This window comes from Lynx rufus, unplaced genomic scaffold (assembly GCF_022079265.1).
Source record: "Lynx rufus isolate CCGP_SWC_20201006 ecotype Redwood Valley unplaced genomic scaffold, mLynRuf1.p SCAF_9, whole genome shotgun sequence".
NCBI lineage: Eukaryota > Metazoa > Chordata > Mammalia > Carnivora > Felidae > Lynx > Lynx rufus.
Genome location: NW_025814897.1, coordinates 25,743,406 through 25,762,681, shown reverse-complemented (window position 1 = coordinate 25,762,681; position 19,276 = coordinate 25,743,406). Strand labels below are relative to the sequence as shown.

Sequence of the window (19,276 nt, the reverse complement as noted above, 5' to 3'; positions counted from 1 at the left end):
ATCTCCACAAATACCATATATCGTATCAGCCCTGTGCCTCTGAAGAACACTAATACAAACAACAATAAAAAACCACATCGATTTTGTGCTTTCCGCTGCACACGTGAAAAAGTCTTTCGGGTGCAAGAGGTCCACAGAAAAGTTACCCTGGGCAAACCCTTTGGCCTAATGAGGGGTAAATAAGAAACCAGTGTCCTTAGTTCTGAGAGAAGGCACAATTTATTTAGTCAAATTATTTTACAACATAGTCTTCATTGACAGTTGTCAGCTTAACACTTAATATAGTCTTAAAAAAGTCAATGATTACTTGCAAAATTATATATATTTTAATATCTAAAAAATATATTGCATATATAAGGCAGGAACATCCCTTGTATCCACAAGGGAAAGTTTGTTTGTTGTTTTCGAAGTTGTGATTATTGCATTATGGCTATTTACACACATCGCCAAAGCATTAAAGATTTAAATGGATTGCTTTAACCTGCTTGTGCGCACGTGTTAAAGACGGCACAGTGCTTCTCTTCCTAGTAAAGTCAGTGACTTAAACGTCCTGGTTGCTTTTTAGCAATAGTCACATTATGCTTTTTTCAAACCAGCTATAAAAACGTACAAACAGCCCAAATGTACAGATTGACAAAAGATGTACAAATTACATTTAAAAAAATAACAACGACCGATTTGATAGTAAAATTGTATTTGTGACCGAGGTCAACTCGTTTATTTATTCTTTTTACTTTTTTAATTATTTATTTTTAATACTGTGAGATATAGGAAAATAACTCTGCATAATTTATACAGTAAGTTGCCTTCTGATTGGTTGACCCTGGACTGGTGGTCTGACAAACGCACAGCGCTTGCGAATCTGTTTGTGTCTAGAAATCCCTAAGACTTTCCAAAGTTCTGGGACCCACTGTCATTACTTAAAAAAAAAACTATTTAATTCTCTGTCTTTCAGGAATGTCTGCATTTGCATTAACATTTCTTAGATCATATCTTGAGTATTTCTAGAGAGGATGGTCGGCCTAGTGCATGTCGACCACTGGGAGAAATTTTGCAATGCCCATGGCTTCTTAAATACGACACACATGTTCTTTCTTTTAAATTCCAGTTGGGTGAAAACTTCACTGGCCTTCACAACCAATGTTCCAGTTGCCATCCACTGATTTAGGTCCTGCTAAAATACGATTATAAGCTTCCTGCCTCTAGTTTCACTTAGTCTCAAACCAGAGCGTAACTGGTTAAGTCCATGATTCTTTATCATACTGAACCCTACAAGGTCCATGATGAGACCCGTGTATTGATAAGAAACTGCTTTGGTCATAAAAATACAAAGAGAAGGTACAGTTTCTTTCCTAGAACCATGATACAACCATTCCAGTAATCTAAATATTCAACTCAGAAGATGGTAGGAGATTGAGAATCCAAACTGGTGTACTGGCCCAGAAAATGATCCATCTTTTTGTTCAAGGTAGAGGAAGCAAAAGTTACCAACATTTAAAAAAAAAAAAAAAAGGATTGTCTTTTTAAAGAACAAAGGTTCTATCCAACAAGAAAGAACATCCAGTTTTGTTTTCTCTTCAAGGCCACGTATGTCCTTTGGAGTCCAAAGTATCGCAGGAGGTGTGAGGAATGGGGGCTTCGGGTAGAAGGCCACCGATGATTAAGCTTCTAGTAGTAGCTGCCTAAGTGTGAGGGCACGTGGGTGTTAGGATGGCGGGGGACATTGGGGTTGGGGTAAATGCCACCCGTGGGGGAGGTCCAGTATTGGGACGCTGCTCCAAAGAAGCTGGAGGAAGTGACAGGCATGGAGGACGGGTGGGGAGGGACAAAGTTCACCTTCTGTTGATGGGCGTGGTAGGAAGGCATATAGGAGATATCAGAAGGGTACTTGTACATGGACGACTCGGTCGGATGCGGCTGCAGAGCCTGGGCGATGCCGTGGAAGTCAAATTTGTAGGCATACCTTTTGCCATGCACTTTGGTCATAATGTTTTTATCGTAGTAGTATCTGAGGGCCCGGCTCAGCTTGTCATAATTCATGTTGGGCTTGCTTTTCCGCTCCCCCCAGCGCCTGGCCACCTCATCGGGGTCCGTCATTTTGAATTCCCCGTTGGTCCCCTCCCAGGTGATACAGCTGGCGTTGGCACTGTCGGAGAGTAGCTCGAGGAGGAATTGCCACAGCTGGATCTGCCCGCTTCCTGCAGGCAGTGAGGCAGACGGGAGAAAACAGAGGATCTCAGCCTGGGAAAGCCAGAAGCTCAAGTCCCTAAATGCAAGGATCCTCTCGCCCTTCATAAGAAACCCTTAATTTCCTTTTACATGCAGAATCTACTGATTCCGGCAGCCCCTGTTTTCATTGTTGACTTGCTTTTCTGTTTGTCACTGAGGCTGCCTTCATAAGCAAGATTAGACCTTAAGATAGTGTGCCCCAAGGCACACTGGGAAAACTCCCTGTGAGTAATGAGGTGCTGGCTTCCTTAGAACTAGCTGTATGATTTGGGGCAAGCCACAAAAAAATCTGGGGCAAGATTTTTGAATCTCTTCTTCTCATCTCTGTCTACTGGATGAAGTCCCCCCAAGTATTCCTGTCAGTGTGAAAGGGACTCGGGGCCAGGAGACCGCTGCCAGAGTCACAGGCAGAAGGTGAGGCCCAGGCGTCAGGCTGAAGGGACCTGGAATGTTCCTCAGCAGAGCCCTAGTGCTTGGCTCCCAGGTCCAAGTCTTACAGAGAAGAGCTGGGGCAGAGAGAAAACTAAGGCGAGAGGGAGCTGGGTGGCTCCTGCCTCCTAACCCAAAACAGGAAGGGCCAGGCACTAAAGAATGGGCCTGCAGAAACTGGTGACAGGAGTCCCCCGGGATGGGAAGGTGCGGGCTTTATTACTGTAAAGTTGCCAGTTAGCTCACATACTTGGTGATCTTGGTTTGGAAGTCATTTGAGAGCTATTCTTAATAACGAACTCTTAAAATACATTGTCAGAGTCATTTTATCTACAACTTTTCAGGGACACACCTCTTTCATAAGGCTGGATAACTGCAACACTTTCTGAAGTCAAGAATAATACGCCTTTGGAACATCTATTTACTTGTGACTTCCGGGAGGACCATAACTGAGAACTCACTGGAATTGCTCGTCTTTCTTCCCCACCCTGCCTTCTTTCCCTACAAAAATTTCTACCTGTGCCATTTATTACTAATCTCAACCTCCATGCATATATGCATGCTAATATATTTGTTTTTCCGAACTAACCTCAGCTAATGGACATAACTAATAACAACACCCAACCTCTCACTTGTACCCTAGAGAAGCAGATGTTGACCATTTCAAGGGAAGGAGTGCAAGTAACTTCCTACTCAGGTGTCTGAACATAGGACAGAGGTCTCTGTGTGACCTCACAAAGCTATGGAACTTTCTGGAAAGAAAAACCTTCCAGGCCAAAGTAAACTCACCGGGGTTGGCTAGGCGACTGCTGGTCGGGCCCAGGATCTGATATGGATCTGAGGAAGCAAAAAAGGAAATTAGCTTCACTGTTATTAAAAATATAAAAACAACAGCATTAATAATAAGAATACCCCCGGGGTTTATACTTTTATTTCAGTATCATAGAAAAAACTGATTTCAGAAAACTTTACTACTTTTATATTCAGGCCTCAAAGATCTGGGGCATAGTTATAGTTTTCATCCCCATAATTACAGAAACATAGGATACCAGCAGTATCTTTTTTTTTTTTTTTATTTTCATATTTGGTGTCTAACATTTGTCATTACCGGCAACAGAATCATGAAACCATATGGAAAGAAGCTGGCTAATACTCAGTCCTAATGAATAAGGTAAAGGATGGCTCGTTAAATGGGTTTAAAGAAAGGTCTAATGATTCTTAGTCTTTTAAGAGCTCTCTACACACGTCTGTTTTTGTGATGTAGCATTAAAAACACGTGCCTGGAAATCAGGCAGCCCGGATTCTAGCCCCAGCTATGTTGCCGACTAACTGATTCACTGGACAGTCTCCGGGTATTGGTTTTCTCATGTGCAAAATGAAAGCGTTGTGCTACTTGACTCCTTAGTTCCCTTCTAGTACCAGACTTGACAAGACTGGCCAGAGTTTGTATTTGAGCTATAAAATGATTATTCTTTATATCTCAGTGTATGTAAAACTTACATGATTATTTAATTCTAAAAAGGACCTTTGTGATTCTGTTTATGTGAGGTTGGTCTTCCTTTTTTTCAAGGGAGAAAATGGTATAGAGCTGGATCATAACTTGGCCAAGCTGTCAAATGTTGGGTACAATTTTGCTATTTTTTGCAAATTGTAATTGCAATTTTAAGAAAATCAACATGATCTTTAGGTTTCTGCTTACAATCATGAATTAACTTGAAGAGTCTTCAAAGCTACCTCGCCTACCCTCTTGCATCCACATATATGTGTCGTAGGTACACAGTATGACAACCAAAATATTTTTGGCAGGTAATGTCTAATTTTTTTATTGTTGAGAATTCTTTAAATCCGCTGTGTCAAATCCTGTTTGGTTTGTATTTCAGAGTCAGCAGGCTCTTTCTTAACCTTCCTGATGAAATGTAGGTTAATTCTCTATTGCTCTGCCTTTGGTAGAGATAGGAAACAATATTTATCTGTCCCGAAGCAAGTGACTTGTTCAGAACTTACTCTCAGCTGTGTCACACAGAGAAGACACAGAGGTTTGGGAGTGGACACAACAGCTGTCTTCAGATATAGGAAGGCCCTTCCTACAGAACAGGGGGAAGGCTTTCCAGAGAGCAAACTAGAAAGCTTGATGGCAGTTAGAAGGAGGGCGACTTTGGCTCAAATAGTGGAAAGGAGCCTACCGAAACAGTGAACTCGTTACTTATATAAATATTCAAGTAGAGGTGAGGTAATCAAAGGACAAATGTAATAGAAGGATGTTATAGACCTAGTTTCATTCCAAGAGTCTCCCAAGTCCTTGGTTTTAGAAGTTCCCCTGCCTAATTTGTTAAGCTGACCCATTACGGGATGGGGTCATTTCAGAAGACAAGTTGTGTGAAATCTCAAAGGTTTGGACAGCAGCTTGGGAGTCTGAGGCTACAGCTCTAGTTGTCTCATAAACCAGCTGGGTGGTTTTTGGCAAATTACTTGACCTCTCTGGGCCTCAGTTTCTTTATTTTACAACATGAGGCGTTGTATCTTTTAATCTTTACATTTGTTCCATCTCCCATAGTCAATGAGTGTTTACCTGTTCTAGGGCCTGCTACTTGTAATTCACAGAGCGATTACAGGGAATCAAATACAGACCCTCTCGGAAAGAAAACCGAAGACACACACTGTCTATTGTCTCAGCCCTCCTCAGTTGACCACACAGAACCAATGGTTGGATAAGGAGCAAAGGAGAGATTACCGATCACGGACAGGTACCTGGTTGGGGCCTTTGTTCAGTATTCTTACTCATTGCTTGTGCTCCTGCAAGTGGGGGGCCTGCGGCAGGGAAAGAAATACGGTAAGTGGGTCCACTCTGTGTGAGGGAAGAGGAACGTCTTGTTAAATGCCCTCCACAAGGAACACGAATGTGCTTTGTCATTCATTTGTTCATCCTCTCACTCTCTACTCACTCATTCATTTTAGTTTCTAAATATTTATCTGGAATCTACTGGTGCTGGCAGTATTCTTGGGGCTAGAGATTCAGCAATGAACCAGCAGTTCTGGTAGAACTTACCAGAACTTACCATTTTAATGGAGAGACAATGATAAACAACAATAAACATACAGCACAGCATGTCTAATGGTGTTGCCACCGTGAACTGCATTTTTAAAGAGAAAACTTAGAGGTCCTTAATGGGACAGTGACGTATGCGCGAGCGTCACCGGCGGGTCATGCTTCCACGTTTCGTGAGCTCCCCTCACGGAACCTCTCACATACAGCCTTTCCGCTGCCGCCATAGCTTCTCCATCTGAGCTGCTTCTTGCACAGCTTCTGGCTTACTCTGTCTCTTTCCTCACTACTCCCCTTCTTCCCACTGGTCCATCATACGATATTTAGCTGGCTCAATCTTCCGAAACCATTTCACTCCACCACTGAGATGCCTTGGTGAGTCTTCACCGACTAAAGAATGAAGGTCTACCGTCATACTACCCTTTGTGCCCCTTCCTTACCTTTCCAGAATGCTTCCCTTTGTGCATCCTAAACTCCAGGAACCTGGAGTCCTCACTGACTCCCAGACACGTCAACCTTGCCATCTTTCCCTGGCCCCCATCTCTCCGAGGAGGGTCTGTCTTCCCCATCTCTGCAGGTCCAAATCCTCTTTTGAGAGCCAACTCAAGTGGTTCCAGGCCCACAGTCCTTCTCTGATATCACCCAGATGGAAAGAACTGTGTGTGTGTGTGTGTAACCCCTCTCCCCAGCCTGACAGATTGGCCTGGGTCTGGTTCATCTTTGTGGACCCGAGAGTGCCAAGTCTTGGGCCGAGAATAAACAAACAATGAATTGTTTGAAAGGACAATTGCATTGAAAGGAATCCTGGCTATTGCTTGGGCATCAGTTGGTCATCCTAACACCTTCCTGAAAGAAGTCTCTTCACCACTGATTCATATGCTTGACCCTTCGCTTCCTACAGGTAGCAAGGTGGACCCCTTCTGGTTAGGAGTTTATAGTCATTTTTTATCCCTACCCCCCTAATGGGAGATTTTTTGGGTCAGACTTGAGCACAGATTGATGTGTCAGAGCCCTGCCATCTCCTCCTAAGACTACCCTCCACCTCAGCCACTCATGACACCAGGACAGGGATGTTGGTACGATTAAGTTCCAACACTCAGAGGAGGAAAGTCACGAAGGGCCATTATGACGTAAGTGACTGGGTCCAAATCCAGGGACCTTGCATTCATACAGAACCCAGTCCTGAGAAGGCTTCGCACTTCAAAAATTCTGAAACCAAATGCAATGCAACAAAACAGAAGGGTCTGAATGAAAATCCCATACCGTCTTTCAAGGAGCAGATATCACCAGCAGGCTTTAAATCGGCAGTTCATTTGGATGTCCTCCCCCAAAGCAGGACAACAAATGTTCACCCCATCCTGCTCTATCTCATGGTCCTGTTCTCCACCCCCCTGTTTGTAGAAAAAATGTTTTCCTCCAAATAGTAGCGTGACATTTACTTACTTTTGTTGAGGCCAGAATTCATGTTATTGCCCCATCCTCCTCTCCTGACTGAGTCGTAAGAAGGGTCTGATGAAAAACAACAGGGAGAGGTATGTCAGCATCTCCTGCTTTGCAGAAAGGTGACACGAGGATTCTCTTTTAGCTATCAGGAGAAATTCAATTTAATCAGCAATGCCTTCGTCAGCCTGACTAAGTTCCGGAAGTGTACTCCTCCGCGGGGTATGGGTGGGAAGGAACATGAATACTGACTGAAAGCTGAAGGAACAGGAAAAATCCTGAATGCGAAGTCAGAGGATTGGTTCCAGTTCTGTCCCTGCCGTCACTTGTTGTGGGACCTTGAATGAATCATTAGGCTTCCCCAAGCTTCAACCTTCTCTAACATGGACAGACAGGAACATGTACACGATTTATCTACCTTAAGGAATTGGGGTAATGTTGGGAACTGCAGGTCTGTGTTCCCCCTCCCCCACCGGCCCCCATATTCACATGTGGATATCTCATCCCCTATGTGATGTGGTGACACTAGGAGGTGCAGGTTTGGGGGGTAATTGGGTCATGAGGCTGGAGCGCTCAGGAGTGGGGTCAGTGCCCTTATAAGAAGAGGCCATAGAGCTGGCTTGTTTTCTTCTGGCTACGTGAGGATGAGAGAAGTCAACGGTCTCTAATCCAGAAGAAAACTCTCACCAGAACCCTGCCCTGCTGGCACCTTAATCTCGGACTTGAGCCTCTAGACACGTGGTAAATAAATACCTATGATTTATAAGCTGCTCAGTCTACGGGACTTTGTTGCAGTGGCCTGAACGGAGGCAGGTGATAATCAAACGAGATAACGTATGTGAGGTAGCTTATAAATCTTTGTACACATATAAATTAATACAAGTTTAGAAAGAAAAAACTTGTCTACAGTTGTATAACAAGGTCCTTTAAGCAGCTCTGAAGAGATGGGCCGTGTCCAATGCCCTCCACAAGGGCCCATGGTGTTCCTAAAGGCCGATTCCAGCTCCTGGCATCAGCACGCTGATGCCAGTGGCGATGGCTCAGGGGTGTCAGCACATTACAGACTCTCCATGCTTTTCCAACAGTAGTGGAGAAGCCTGGGCCCGATGACCACAGAGAAGGGGAGGAGGCCAGAGGTGTGGCTGAAAATGGGGCAGGACCAAGAAATGAGGACATGGAGAAATGCTTCCCGCCTGGAAGGGCCTAAAGCCTTGCTCCCAGGTTGCCCTGGGGAGCATTCCATTGAGCCGGAACCTTTTGTGGTCCTCACCACTTTCCCCAAAGAGTCCACAGGCCTCCATAACCATGTTCAGACCTTGCATAACTAACTGGCTGGAAGCTTCTTCTCTTCCTTTCTCAATGAGGGGATCCCCATTGCGATATTGAACAGGAACAGCAGAAGACCTTAAGGATTCAGAATTATGACTTTCAAAGTCTTTCCATGAACAACAAAAAACCCCATAAAAGCCACCCGAACAAATGAAGCAAAGCCTCATCAAACAACAGCCTGGCAGGGGTGAGACCCAAACCATCCTCCTCCACCCCTTCGGAGCCTCCTGAACAAATTAAAATAAGAACCGAGAAGATGGATGGGCTCAGTCGACTGCTTGTTCTCATCGGTCGTGGCTAAGAAGAACCAAAAGACAAGGACCGGTTTCTTGTGGCAAAACCCACGTGTGGATGCACATTCTGCCTGGCTCTGGCAGAGCCAGCCCAGTTTTTAAATTCCCATCTGTAGCAGCTGGTATGAAAAGCAAAACAGAAAGTGAGAAAGATGGGGATGGGGATAAAGGACAGAGAAGGGGACAAAAGAGAGACAAAGCTCAACCTGCTGAAGTCGTCTGTTTTTATTTTTATTTGGCATCCCCCCCCACCCCCGCCATCCCACAATTCCTCCTGACAATGGATTCTTCCTCTTGCCTAAAAACAAAACAAAGCAAAACCAAACCAAAATCCCAACTTGTTTACAAGCCTGGAATGAGGTGGGGGCGCTCATGAGCGTTTTCTGGGATGTCTTGCAGGTGCCCACAGAGCGTGTGCAGTGCCGGGAAGCAGAAGGAAAGGCGAGATTCTTCAAGATTTCTCTTTGGGGGTGGGGGCGGGGGTGGGGGGCAGAGACCAAATGCTGGTCAGGCCTCCAGCAACTTACAGCTGACTCTGGAACAACACTTGGACTGCACAGGTCCACTTATACATGGATCGTTTCTGGTATCGTACTAGACATGTATTCTCTCTTTCTTGTGGTTTCCTTAAATATTTTCTTTTCTCTAGCTTACTTTATTGTAAGAATACAGCATATAATAGACATAACGTACAAACCATGTGTTAAGCGACTGTTTCATGCGAATGGTAAGGCTTCTGGTCAACAGTAGACTATTCGCAGTTAAACTTTTGAACAGTCGGAAGTTAGACACTCGTTTCGGACAGTGCGGAGCCCTGGTGTTGTTCAAGGGACAGTCGTAACTGGGAGTCTGTCCTGCATTGTATTCCGTGCGTGGCCAGAGCCTGGATGTGAAGTAATATGGAACAAGTTCCCCATCCCTGCATATTGAAATAGGAGGAGACGAGTAAGATTGTGGGGAAATACAGGCCACGTGTCAAAGGAGTGGTGGCGATATTAGGGTCCACTGGCGGTTAAGGAGGGAGAGGTGAGTGTAACTGGGGCTGTCTGACTTGAGTGAGACCTCTCTGGGGAGAAGAGAGGGAGCAGTCACCATGTTCAAGGCCATGGTGACAGCAGCCAGCCAAGTGAGATTGTGGGTGTGTGGCACCACCATGAAAAAGGGTGTGGTGGAGAATGGAGCTTGTGGGGAGGTGTGGGATGGATGGGAGCACCTGGGGAAGGAGGCGATTCTCATAGGAACAGAACAGAAAGTGGGATCGAAAGTGACAAGTTCACGCAAAAAGAAAAAAAAATCAGTAAGTTCCAGGAACTGGTGTGTGTCATCCACAGTTCTGACTCGACTTATGATTTACTGCACTGATAAGATCTCTGTCTCAAAGTTTACTTATTGTTTCCTTCGTCAATCATTATTCTACTGAAAGCTTCCACCCTATCTGAAAGCTATGTTATATCCATTCCGAAGACCCGATTATGGCCACAGCTATAATTACCATCGACTTATCAACTTTGCCTCCTGTTCTTTTACGGCACCTCCAGGAACACAGCAAGCACACAAAGGTTACAGAATGCATGGGTCAGTTCCCGCTAACCACCCGAGGGTGGGTGATGGCTGGATTCTTCTCTAACTCCAAGTGCCCAATCCCGGTGTGAAGCCGATGCTTTATCAGAAAAGTGTTTGGTAACCCCGTCTTTCCTGCAATGCCTCAGGGGCTGTGGAGGGCTGCTGTGGGGTGCAATTCTCCCACTGCCCCACCGCAGGGGGAAAGCCTGGCTGCAAAGACTTTCGAAGACCTAACCAACCCCGGAAAGGAAGTGACAGAAACAGAGAGGCCGCCAGCAATCAGCCTGTGCATTTAACACAGCAATAAATAGCAAGAGGCATCAGCCATCAGCTGGTGTCTTTAGCCAATGGTCTCAACTGTCCCATAGCAGAGTGTGAAATCAGGGCAACATGGACCACGAGGCCCCTCCCTTTTGCTTTTTCATTCCTATCTCCTGGCCTGGAAAGCCCTCCCACTGGCACCTGCGTCCACAAAGGACCCCCTGGGCCCGTTTACTGAGGAGTTTCACAAATGTACTCTTTGGGCACGGGGGTTCGTGGGGACAGCTGCTACATGTAACATTTAAATGAAAACCAGTGTTTTTGGAGTAAGTCCTATTGTAAAGACAAAGCATGATGCTGGAGAAGACCCAGGCCCTGAACCAAGGTCCGGCATTCTGCCTTAGAGTGCTGAAGAACCAGGCGGCCTTGCGGATTAAATGAGATATCCAGGTAAACGCTTAGCACAGTGAGAGCGTGGAGACAGCCTCGGTACATGTTGGCAAGTAATATCATTATCGGCATCATTAGCATACGCCTAAAAAACGTTTAGCCCCAGAGACATGTTCTCTAGCCCTACCCGATACCCATTAACTTCTCCCCTCCCCCACCCCCTTACTCGGTTCTTATTTTTTCCACTTATCGCCTAATTTAATCACTCACTCATATTTGTGGTTTCTGGTCTGCATCTCCTACCCGAACGTCAGGCCCACAGGGGTGGCAATCTTTCTTCTGTTCCCTGATGTAACCGAGCACCTAGACCAGCGTCCCGCACAGAGCAAGCGCACAGTAATTCTTTGAATGAATGAATAAATAAGGCCAATATTTTGTCCTTGCCAAAGATACGCGCTTCCTCTTACTGTTTGCTATTTCACTAGCTGAAGAGAATTCAAGGCCCCTACGCTGACTTTCCTTAGGTGGTTCAAGTCTGGGTGACGAAGCGTATAGGCACGTGAGCCCTGTGTGCCCTCAGGGCATAAAGGACAACAGTGCACGTACTATACAAGGCATAGGCCGAAACCTTGTCCCCATAGGGAAGTCAAGGAGCGGACACCATACATCTACATGCCTGCATTTTATTTTACGTAGTTTTAAACAATGTTGTTGAAATGAGGGTTTGTGTGTTGTTGTTGTTGTTTTTTTTCTCCTAAAAGTCACACAAGGGAAAACCTAGCAGTGTGGTCAGCTCTAGCTCCAGACATACAAACAGAAATATGTCTGTAACCGAAATGGAAAAGCCTGGACCGGGGAGTTAACCCAGCGACTCACATTTCTATACAAACACCAACCCTTCCTGGGCCCGATGCCTGGCTGTGTCAGAGCCCCTGACCTCTGCGGCCAGCCAGCTCAGGGAAAATTCTCTCGTGGGGTGTTCCGGGTCCACATAGCAGCTTGAGTGGGCACCAAGCCCCGCCTCCACCCCACAGCCCCCAAATGTGTGTGCTGTCTGCGTTCTGAGAACTGTCTTCTTTTCTTTTTTTTTTTTTTTTTTCTTAACGTATTTTCTATTATTTATTTTTGAGAGAAAGAGAACCAGTCGGGGAGGGGTAAGGAGAGACAGGGACAGAGGGCCCGAAGTGGGCTCTTTGCTGACAGCAGACAGCCCAACGTGGGGCTTGAACTCACCAACCATGAGATCCTGCCCTGAGCCAAGGTCAGATGCTTAACCAACTGAGCCAGCCAAGGGCCCCTGAGAACTGTCTTCTGAAAAGACATGCTAAGGTAGCAGCAGAGGGCCCAGCGTTCAAAAATGTGAACATTCGGGACCAGCAGACCGGTGGACGATCTTCTAACAGGTGGCAGATGGCCTTATCAGCAGAAAAATCACCCAGACTCTGGCAAACTCACTCTCTGGCTTTATAGAATACTAAGATGGCAAATCTCATTGTGATTCCTTTTCAGAGAAGTCACCCAAAGGGCTCCAGCTGGAGCCCATGGTTTCAGGCAGCCCTAAAATCAATTTCTGCCAAAGCAGAGAGGGACCAGAAGCTTGTTCTGGAGACTCTGGGCGTTACTGGGCATTGTCGATAATTCAGCCTCACGTATATAATGGCCTGAACAGTGTCTCCATTATGTGATACTCAGTGTGGCTGAATCTGACACTAAATGGCCTCTCAGAATTCAGGAGAGCCTCCCGGAATAGAGAAATATGAGCATGGAGATTTTTGGTTTTTTTCTGAAAAGTCCCTGTTGGAAGGGGAAAGCTTTTTCTGGACATGACCTTCTCATAGACATCCCAGTGTTAACTCCGTTTCTGTGTGAAGCTTTTAAACGGGTCCTAGAAATCTGGCCAACTGACTCAGGAAAGAAAGTTTCTTTCTGCTCTGACGCCCACGGTTGGCTGTCTGAAGGCCTAACGGACCAGGGAACACGCAACCCTCCACTTTGTCATGACCTCACCCAGAGGCCCACGATGCAGTGACACCAGCACACAAGAGCCTCTCTCTTTATCCCTCACGACACGAGGCCACGCTCTCAGTTACTTGATGGAAAGAGATGAATTTTCCCTGAAACTTCTCTTTGGATTTCTGGTTTTGCCGCTGAAGCATCTGGCAACACCTAGCCCTGTTTATCCGTGGAGAGCCCGGCTTCTGAATGTAGACCTTTCAGCTGAAGAATGGACAAGGCTGTTCACGCTTAGAGCAGAGGCTTCTCTCAGTCAGATCCATACTTCCTTTCTCGAAAGAGTGAGGATGCCAGAGGAGACCCAGAGCCCTGAACTCCCCAGGAAAAAGCCAAGCCCGCTCAGAAGAAGATACATCCCCTAGACGCTTCCAGGGAAGAACCATGTGGGGGGGGGGTGGGGGGCAACCTTCTTTGTTGTTGGGAGAAGTCTGGGCCAGACGATCCTCCAAAGCCCCTTCTCCCTGTGAGGTCCTGGGCTTTTCTGTCGGGCCCAGTCTCTGAGGAGCAGGCCCTACTGACCAATGACCCGACTCGGGCTGCTTTCTTCCCGGCTCTCCTTTGTGTTGCCTTTGACGCTGCCCCCTACTGGTGAAAGCCTGCTCTGCTTCCTGAACCTTCCCAACCCCCACCTCAGAACGGGCTTCTCGTCTGCCACTGTCTCCATGATAACGCCTGCCAGCGACCCTGCCAGATGTCTGACCTTCTGGCCTGGCTCTCCCACTTCAAACACAGTGAGCGGGCAACTAGCACCTGAGCAGTCGCTGTTTATGCAGGACACAGGAAGTCCCTGTGAAGGTGTCCTTTTCCTGTGGTAAGCCTTGGGGCTTCTCCAGGGCTTATGACACAATGTTTAGAAGCAGTTGGCCTCCGGGGACGCCTGGGTGGCTCAGCCGGTTAAGCGTCCAACTTCAGCTCAGGTCATGATCTCACGGCTCGTGTGCTTGAGCCCCACATCGGGCTCTGTGCTGACAGCTCAGAGCCTGGAGCCTGCTTTGGATTCTCTCTCTCTCTCTCTCTCTCTCTCTCTCTCTGCCCGTCCCCCACTCATGCTCTATCTCTCTCTGTCTCTCAAAAATAAATAAATGTAAAAAAAATTTTTTTTTATTAAAAAAAAAAAGAAGCAGCAGTTGGCTCTAGGTTCGGATCCTCACTCTGCCATTGTACTCTGCTGGGTGATTCTGGTCAAAAGGTTACTCTGCTTTTTTGAACCGCAGGTCCTTCTTTTCTCAAAAAGATGAGGAACACGTGCTTTATAGGATTGCTCTGGGGAAACAAACATTTGATGAACAGCAACTTAAAAATATACACCATATACCTGTAACTGAGTCAATCTTCCTTGCACCGCTAAAATGTTTATCTGGAGAGTGGAGGTTAAAAAGTTCATCAAGGAAGGCCTTGGAAAGGAAGAGAAACCATAAAGGAGAAGAAATAGTTCCATTCCTGTGCTCCTGAATCAGGGATCCCCAAATTGGAATCAAGTGTGGCTCTCTCTCTCTCTCTCTGTTTTTTAATGTTTATTTATTTTTCAGAGACAGAGACAGAGACAGAGAGAGAGGGAGGAGCAGAGAATCCAAAGTGCGCTCCTGCTGACAGCAGAGAACCCAATGCAAGGCTCGAACTCACCCACTGTGAGATCATGTCCTGAGCTGGAAGTCGGACGCTTAACCGACTGAGCCACTCAGGCGCCCCAAGTGTGGGCTCTCTTTTGAAACAAGAAATGCTTTAGCCTGGACCGTTGTGTGAGAGACACCACCCTAGAAGATGGCGAGGGGCAGTGGCTATGGGCTGCCTGCTGGTAGAGTAGGCTTAGGTGTTAAGAGTCTAGCATCAACCCAATGGCCAGCAACTCTAGGTCCCCGCCTGGCCGGCCTCGATGCTCAGAGCTGTGTCCTCACCTCACTTCAACCCGTTCTATAGGGGCAGCCTCGCCTTCACCTCAGTGGCATCTTATGTTCCAAAGAGCAACAGAAGATCTTGGCTTCCACTGAGACCTCAGGAGGAGGGAAATATCTAGGGAAGGCTTTCCTCAAACTTGGAACTCACAGAAAAAAAAACATCCTGGATCAGATTTCCTCTGCTCAAGGATCTTGTCCTGGAATCCAAACAGCCCCTCAGCCTCAGAACCAGCCCCGCTGCGTGGAGCATAATGGAGGTACTGTTTAAGATATTATATGTGCGAAGGGAAAAGAGGACATATGAGAAAAATGCCTGAAAAAAAAATGGATGGTTTTTAAATACGAAAAGTTTGGAAAGGCGAGTGGCGCATTTGCCAGGCGCGGCCTTGCCATAGTCACGTGACTCTCCCTGCTGAGCCTGGACCCTTCCTTCACTTTGTTTCTCCCATGGGCTCTGTGTCTGAACGACACAGGAGTCTAAATGACGTATTTATTTTGATAAGGCCTCAAAGTGGGATTTTTGGGGCCAGCCTTATGTGGAAAAGCAATCCGCACTGACTAGATTAATTGGGTGTTTGCCCACATTCCCCTCCACATTGGGCCATGTAGACACAACTGAAGTGCAAGGCTTTTGGTCAAACCTGCCTCAGGTTTTAAAAGGCTTCCAAGTAGGAAAAAGAAACGCTAACAGTTCACTTAGGGCTTGAACTTGGGCATCATTTTCTTTTCAAGGCTCTCTGGTGAGAGTCTGATGTTCATTGTTCTTCCTTGTTCTGTCTTCTTGCGAATTTTTCGTATCCCCCTTTGCCTGGCGATAATCATTTGGAAGAGAGGGCCTGTGTCTTCCTTGCCTTTGTTTCTCTCGCCCGCTCCAAGATTCCTCCCCTCCCCAATACTAGCTTATTGGACTTCATCGATATCTCCTATCCCACAACACATTCGTTCATTCAGCCAAATTTTATTGAGAGTCTGCTACTCTGCGAGACACTGCTCTACGTGCTGAGAATACAGTGACGGCTCGATGCACATCCCTGCTCTGTGGAGCTTACATTCAAAACCAACAGCAAACTACATCGTATAGGAGAAGGTGGTGAGTGCTGTGGAGAAAAGGAAAACACTGACAGAGAAATAGACAGCCCAGCGGTGGGGAGGGCCTCGCCGAAAATACGTAATTGGAGCAAAGCCTTGAGCTGTCTAATGTCGTGAAAATAGAGCTCTCCCCAGCACCATCATGTTCTCAGGAAGAGCGACCAGACAGGCCTATGTTGATCTGAAAGCCCTCCTGGAAAGTCAATGCCCTTTTACTAGTTCTTTGGTCAGTGAGAATTACTCTGTGTCGGAAGACAGCGAAATCAGTGAAAAAAAAACCTGACAGTGTTCCTTTGACATTTGGGTGAGGGCAGTAAAAGGTGAGAGTCTAGTCCAGGAAAGAGTTCACCAATTTCTGCATATGTAGAATCAGGGTAATTGGTAACGCTAGGGTCTCAGCCTCACATGGACTTAGGATTGCCATTCAGATCCAGAAACTTAAAATCCCAACACTGCGATTTGCCTTTTGACCTGCATCTGAAATGGTTCTCTGGGGCCAGTGTAGGACAAGTGGACAGGGCAGTTCATCATGAAGGAATACTCCATCTTTGTGGCCTGGCAGGTAAGCATGAAATGCTCTCATCCCTGAGTCCCGTATCCACACAACGAAAACACGGTAGTTAAAGAAGAAGAACCATCACTTCTTGGTAGGTGGAATGCGATCTCACTTATATAATAGAATCAGAGGCTTCTTTTCAGACTGGAAGAGACCTCAGACATTATCTAAACCAGACATGCAAATTAGCACAGGCCTGGAGGCCCAAAGCCTGAGAGAAAGCATATGTGGCCGTATAAGAATTTTAATAGAAATTGAAAGTATGACTCATAGCATAAAAACTGCCATTCTCTAAACTCCCCTAGGATATTGGGCAGGACTGATAATTATTCTGCCGGCAGGCCAAAGACTTTCTAAGCTCACAGATTTTTCAAAATTATACCATGAATGATTTTCATCTCTTTGGACAAGTAGTACCTAAATCTTATCAAGCATAAGGTCGTTTGTGGTATTAGTAAGTGCACCTAAAGATTTTCATTAGAAGGAATTCAATAACTTCTCTTTAATCTGTTCCAAGCAGGGAAACAGCTCACTGCAATTAGAAGAACTCTGGGTTGGGGTTCAGAACTCCATCATTTGCTTCCCATCTCTGCTGGTGACCAGCTGCAAGGGACTTAATCTCTCTGAATCTCAGTTAACCTATCTGTAAAAGGTAGGTACTGGGGGGGGGGGGGGATGATTCTTCTAAACTTAAGAGTTTGGAAACCAAAGGGCCCTTTTAAACCCCACTGGGTTCTACTGAGGAGAAATGAGATCATGTATGTGAAAATGCTTTACATACTCCAAAGTGTCCTATAGAATTATAGCCACTATCCTGTTCTGCTATCCTGTTCCAGAGTTTAATTCATTGGAGATAGGACGTTAATCTTTCTGTGTCAACCAAAGCTAATTTCTTTTGGTTCTGTCTTTAGTGAAGCATAAGGATTGAGTAAATATTGAATTAGATTGTCAAAGACTAGATTTTTCGTCTCCAGTGAATCCATCAACTGGGTCCATCCATCTGTCAATGATATTTACCAAACATCCTGGAAAAGAGGACGTAGGACCAAACTCACAATTTGACACTATGAGGTAATCTTGTAATTAGGTAATTAGGTTCATAGTTTGTGAGTGTGGTCAGGGTTTGAGAGGAGATTGTAGTCTTGGGGAGTAAGGAAGAAATAACATTGAAGAAGGTGGGACTTGAAATGGGCTTTGAAAGGTGTGTTGAATTTTAATAGACAAAGTAATAATACCACCTAACTACCACTTCCTCTTTAGAGTATGCCTGACACAAGAATCTGAGCTTTATCAAGGAGGCATGTTTAAACTTTTTATTGACCCTCCCATGTGAGAGCTTACAAATCCCCGAGATGAGAGAGGAAAAGCCCACACAAGTCCTGGTTAGTGTTTCTAGCTGTACTCTTTCTTCCTCAAAGACTTGATCTTTTCCCCAAAGGCTCTTTCATGAGAAATAAGTTCTTTATTTTCTTATATAGGAGCTTCTCTAAACCGAGTAAGTTGTTAACATCTATACAAAGAACTTGGGAAAAGCTTTTATATTAAAATAACAAACGATGCTATCAATGTCTTGGCTTTTCACTAGAAGATGCCCCAAACCCCTACACCTCTATCTGGCAGGAAAGAAGCTGCTCTCTCTCTCTTTCTCTCTCTCTCTCTCTCTCTGGAGAGAGAGAGAAGATGGAATTTGTCTTATAAGCATGAGACTAAGCAAGCTTCCTTCAAAGACTTTCCAATAACTACTTCCTCCAAACAATCTCCCTGTATAATTTCTGTATCAGTATATTTTGCAAAACAAATGCATTTGGAATATTTTGTTTCGAGGTGGCCACCAGTAGGTCCTCTGGAGCCCTTCTGGACTTCCTATTTTCTTTCCAAAGTACTTTGGGAACTCACTACTCAAAATAGCCACAGGGGTCACTTCTAGTTTCTATTATTAACCAAGACCACATGGTAATAGAAATGGAGTTACATCAACCAAGGCCAATTTCATTTTGAGTCGTAGCTCTGTTATCTGGAATGGGATGAAATGTCTGAGTCAAAGTGAAACTTGGTAGACATGAGAGGCCCAAAATAGCAAGAGTCAAGAGTCTGGAGATGAATTGGAGATCCAGAACTTGAATGGCCCACTTAGTCAGTGTGAGATCCTACCGAGAAACTGGCATTAACTGGGGTGGGAGCTGCACCCCACTGGGCACTGCCATGGGAGGTCCCTCCCCAGTGGCAGGGGAGGAGTTGTTGTCTGGCCGAGGGATTGGAAGGGTGCTCTTGAGGTCAAGTGGCCTCCAAATACTTTCCCACAGCCTTGCACCTTTCCTCTTTCCCCCTCCTAGGTTTACTTAAAGCCATTTTCTCTTCTTAAAATGCAGCAGAGCTCATCCCTTCATTGTCATCAGTCATTAACGTTACTGGGCAAGTTGGTGCTGATTGGGTTCTTGATTTCTCCAGGGAGCATCTAAGAGCAGCTTCAATAAACATATAAACAAAAGACATGCCCAAGGAGGGCAGGAAGGCCAACGTGGGAGTTTGTAAGCAGCCAGGACCAGGACTAGGGGCCTGAGTGCCTTTGGGCACAGGGACAGGAAAAGGCCAAAACTGTGGTGGCAGAAAGGGTGCTGATGCAGAGCAAGGAAGGCACATTTCTTCTCCCTTAAGTATTCAAATAAAGCTCCGGCTCCCCATGGTGGGGTGATGTCAGGGGACAAGATTTCAGAAGCAATGGAAAGCACTTATTCTAAGAACACAA

At 45.8% G+C, this 19,276-nt stretch overlaps 1 protein-coding gene across 2 annotated transcripts in view; it reads right to left on the bottom strand.

Annotated features, from left to right (window-relative positions):
- Positions 1-200: 200 nt before the first annotated feature.
- The window catches only part of FLI1 (Fli-1 proto-oncogene, ETS transcription factor), a 120,627-nt gene continuing 101,551 nt past the window's right edge, over positions 201-19,276 (bottom strand). The window contains exons 6-9 of one of the 2 annotated variants that reach the window (XM_047072287.1): positions 7,145-7,210; positions 5,407-5,466; positions 3,448-3,495; positions 201-2,198 (exon numbers count right to left, since the gene is read on the bottom strand). In XM_047072287.1, the coding sequence (XP_046928243.1) occupies positions 1,669-2,198; positions 3,448-3,495; positions 5,407-5,466; positions 7,145-7,210 (704 nt within the window). In that variant the 3' untranslated portion in view covers positions 201-1,668. The remainder of the gene's footprint in view (positions 2,199-3,447; positions 3,496-5,406; positions 5,467-7,144; positions 7,211-19,276) is intronic. The other variant, XM_047072286.1, reaches the window with a different exon arrangement.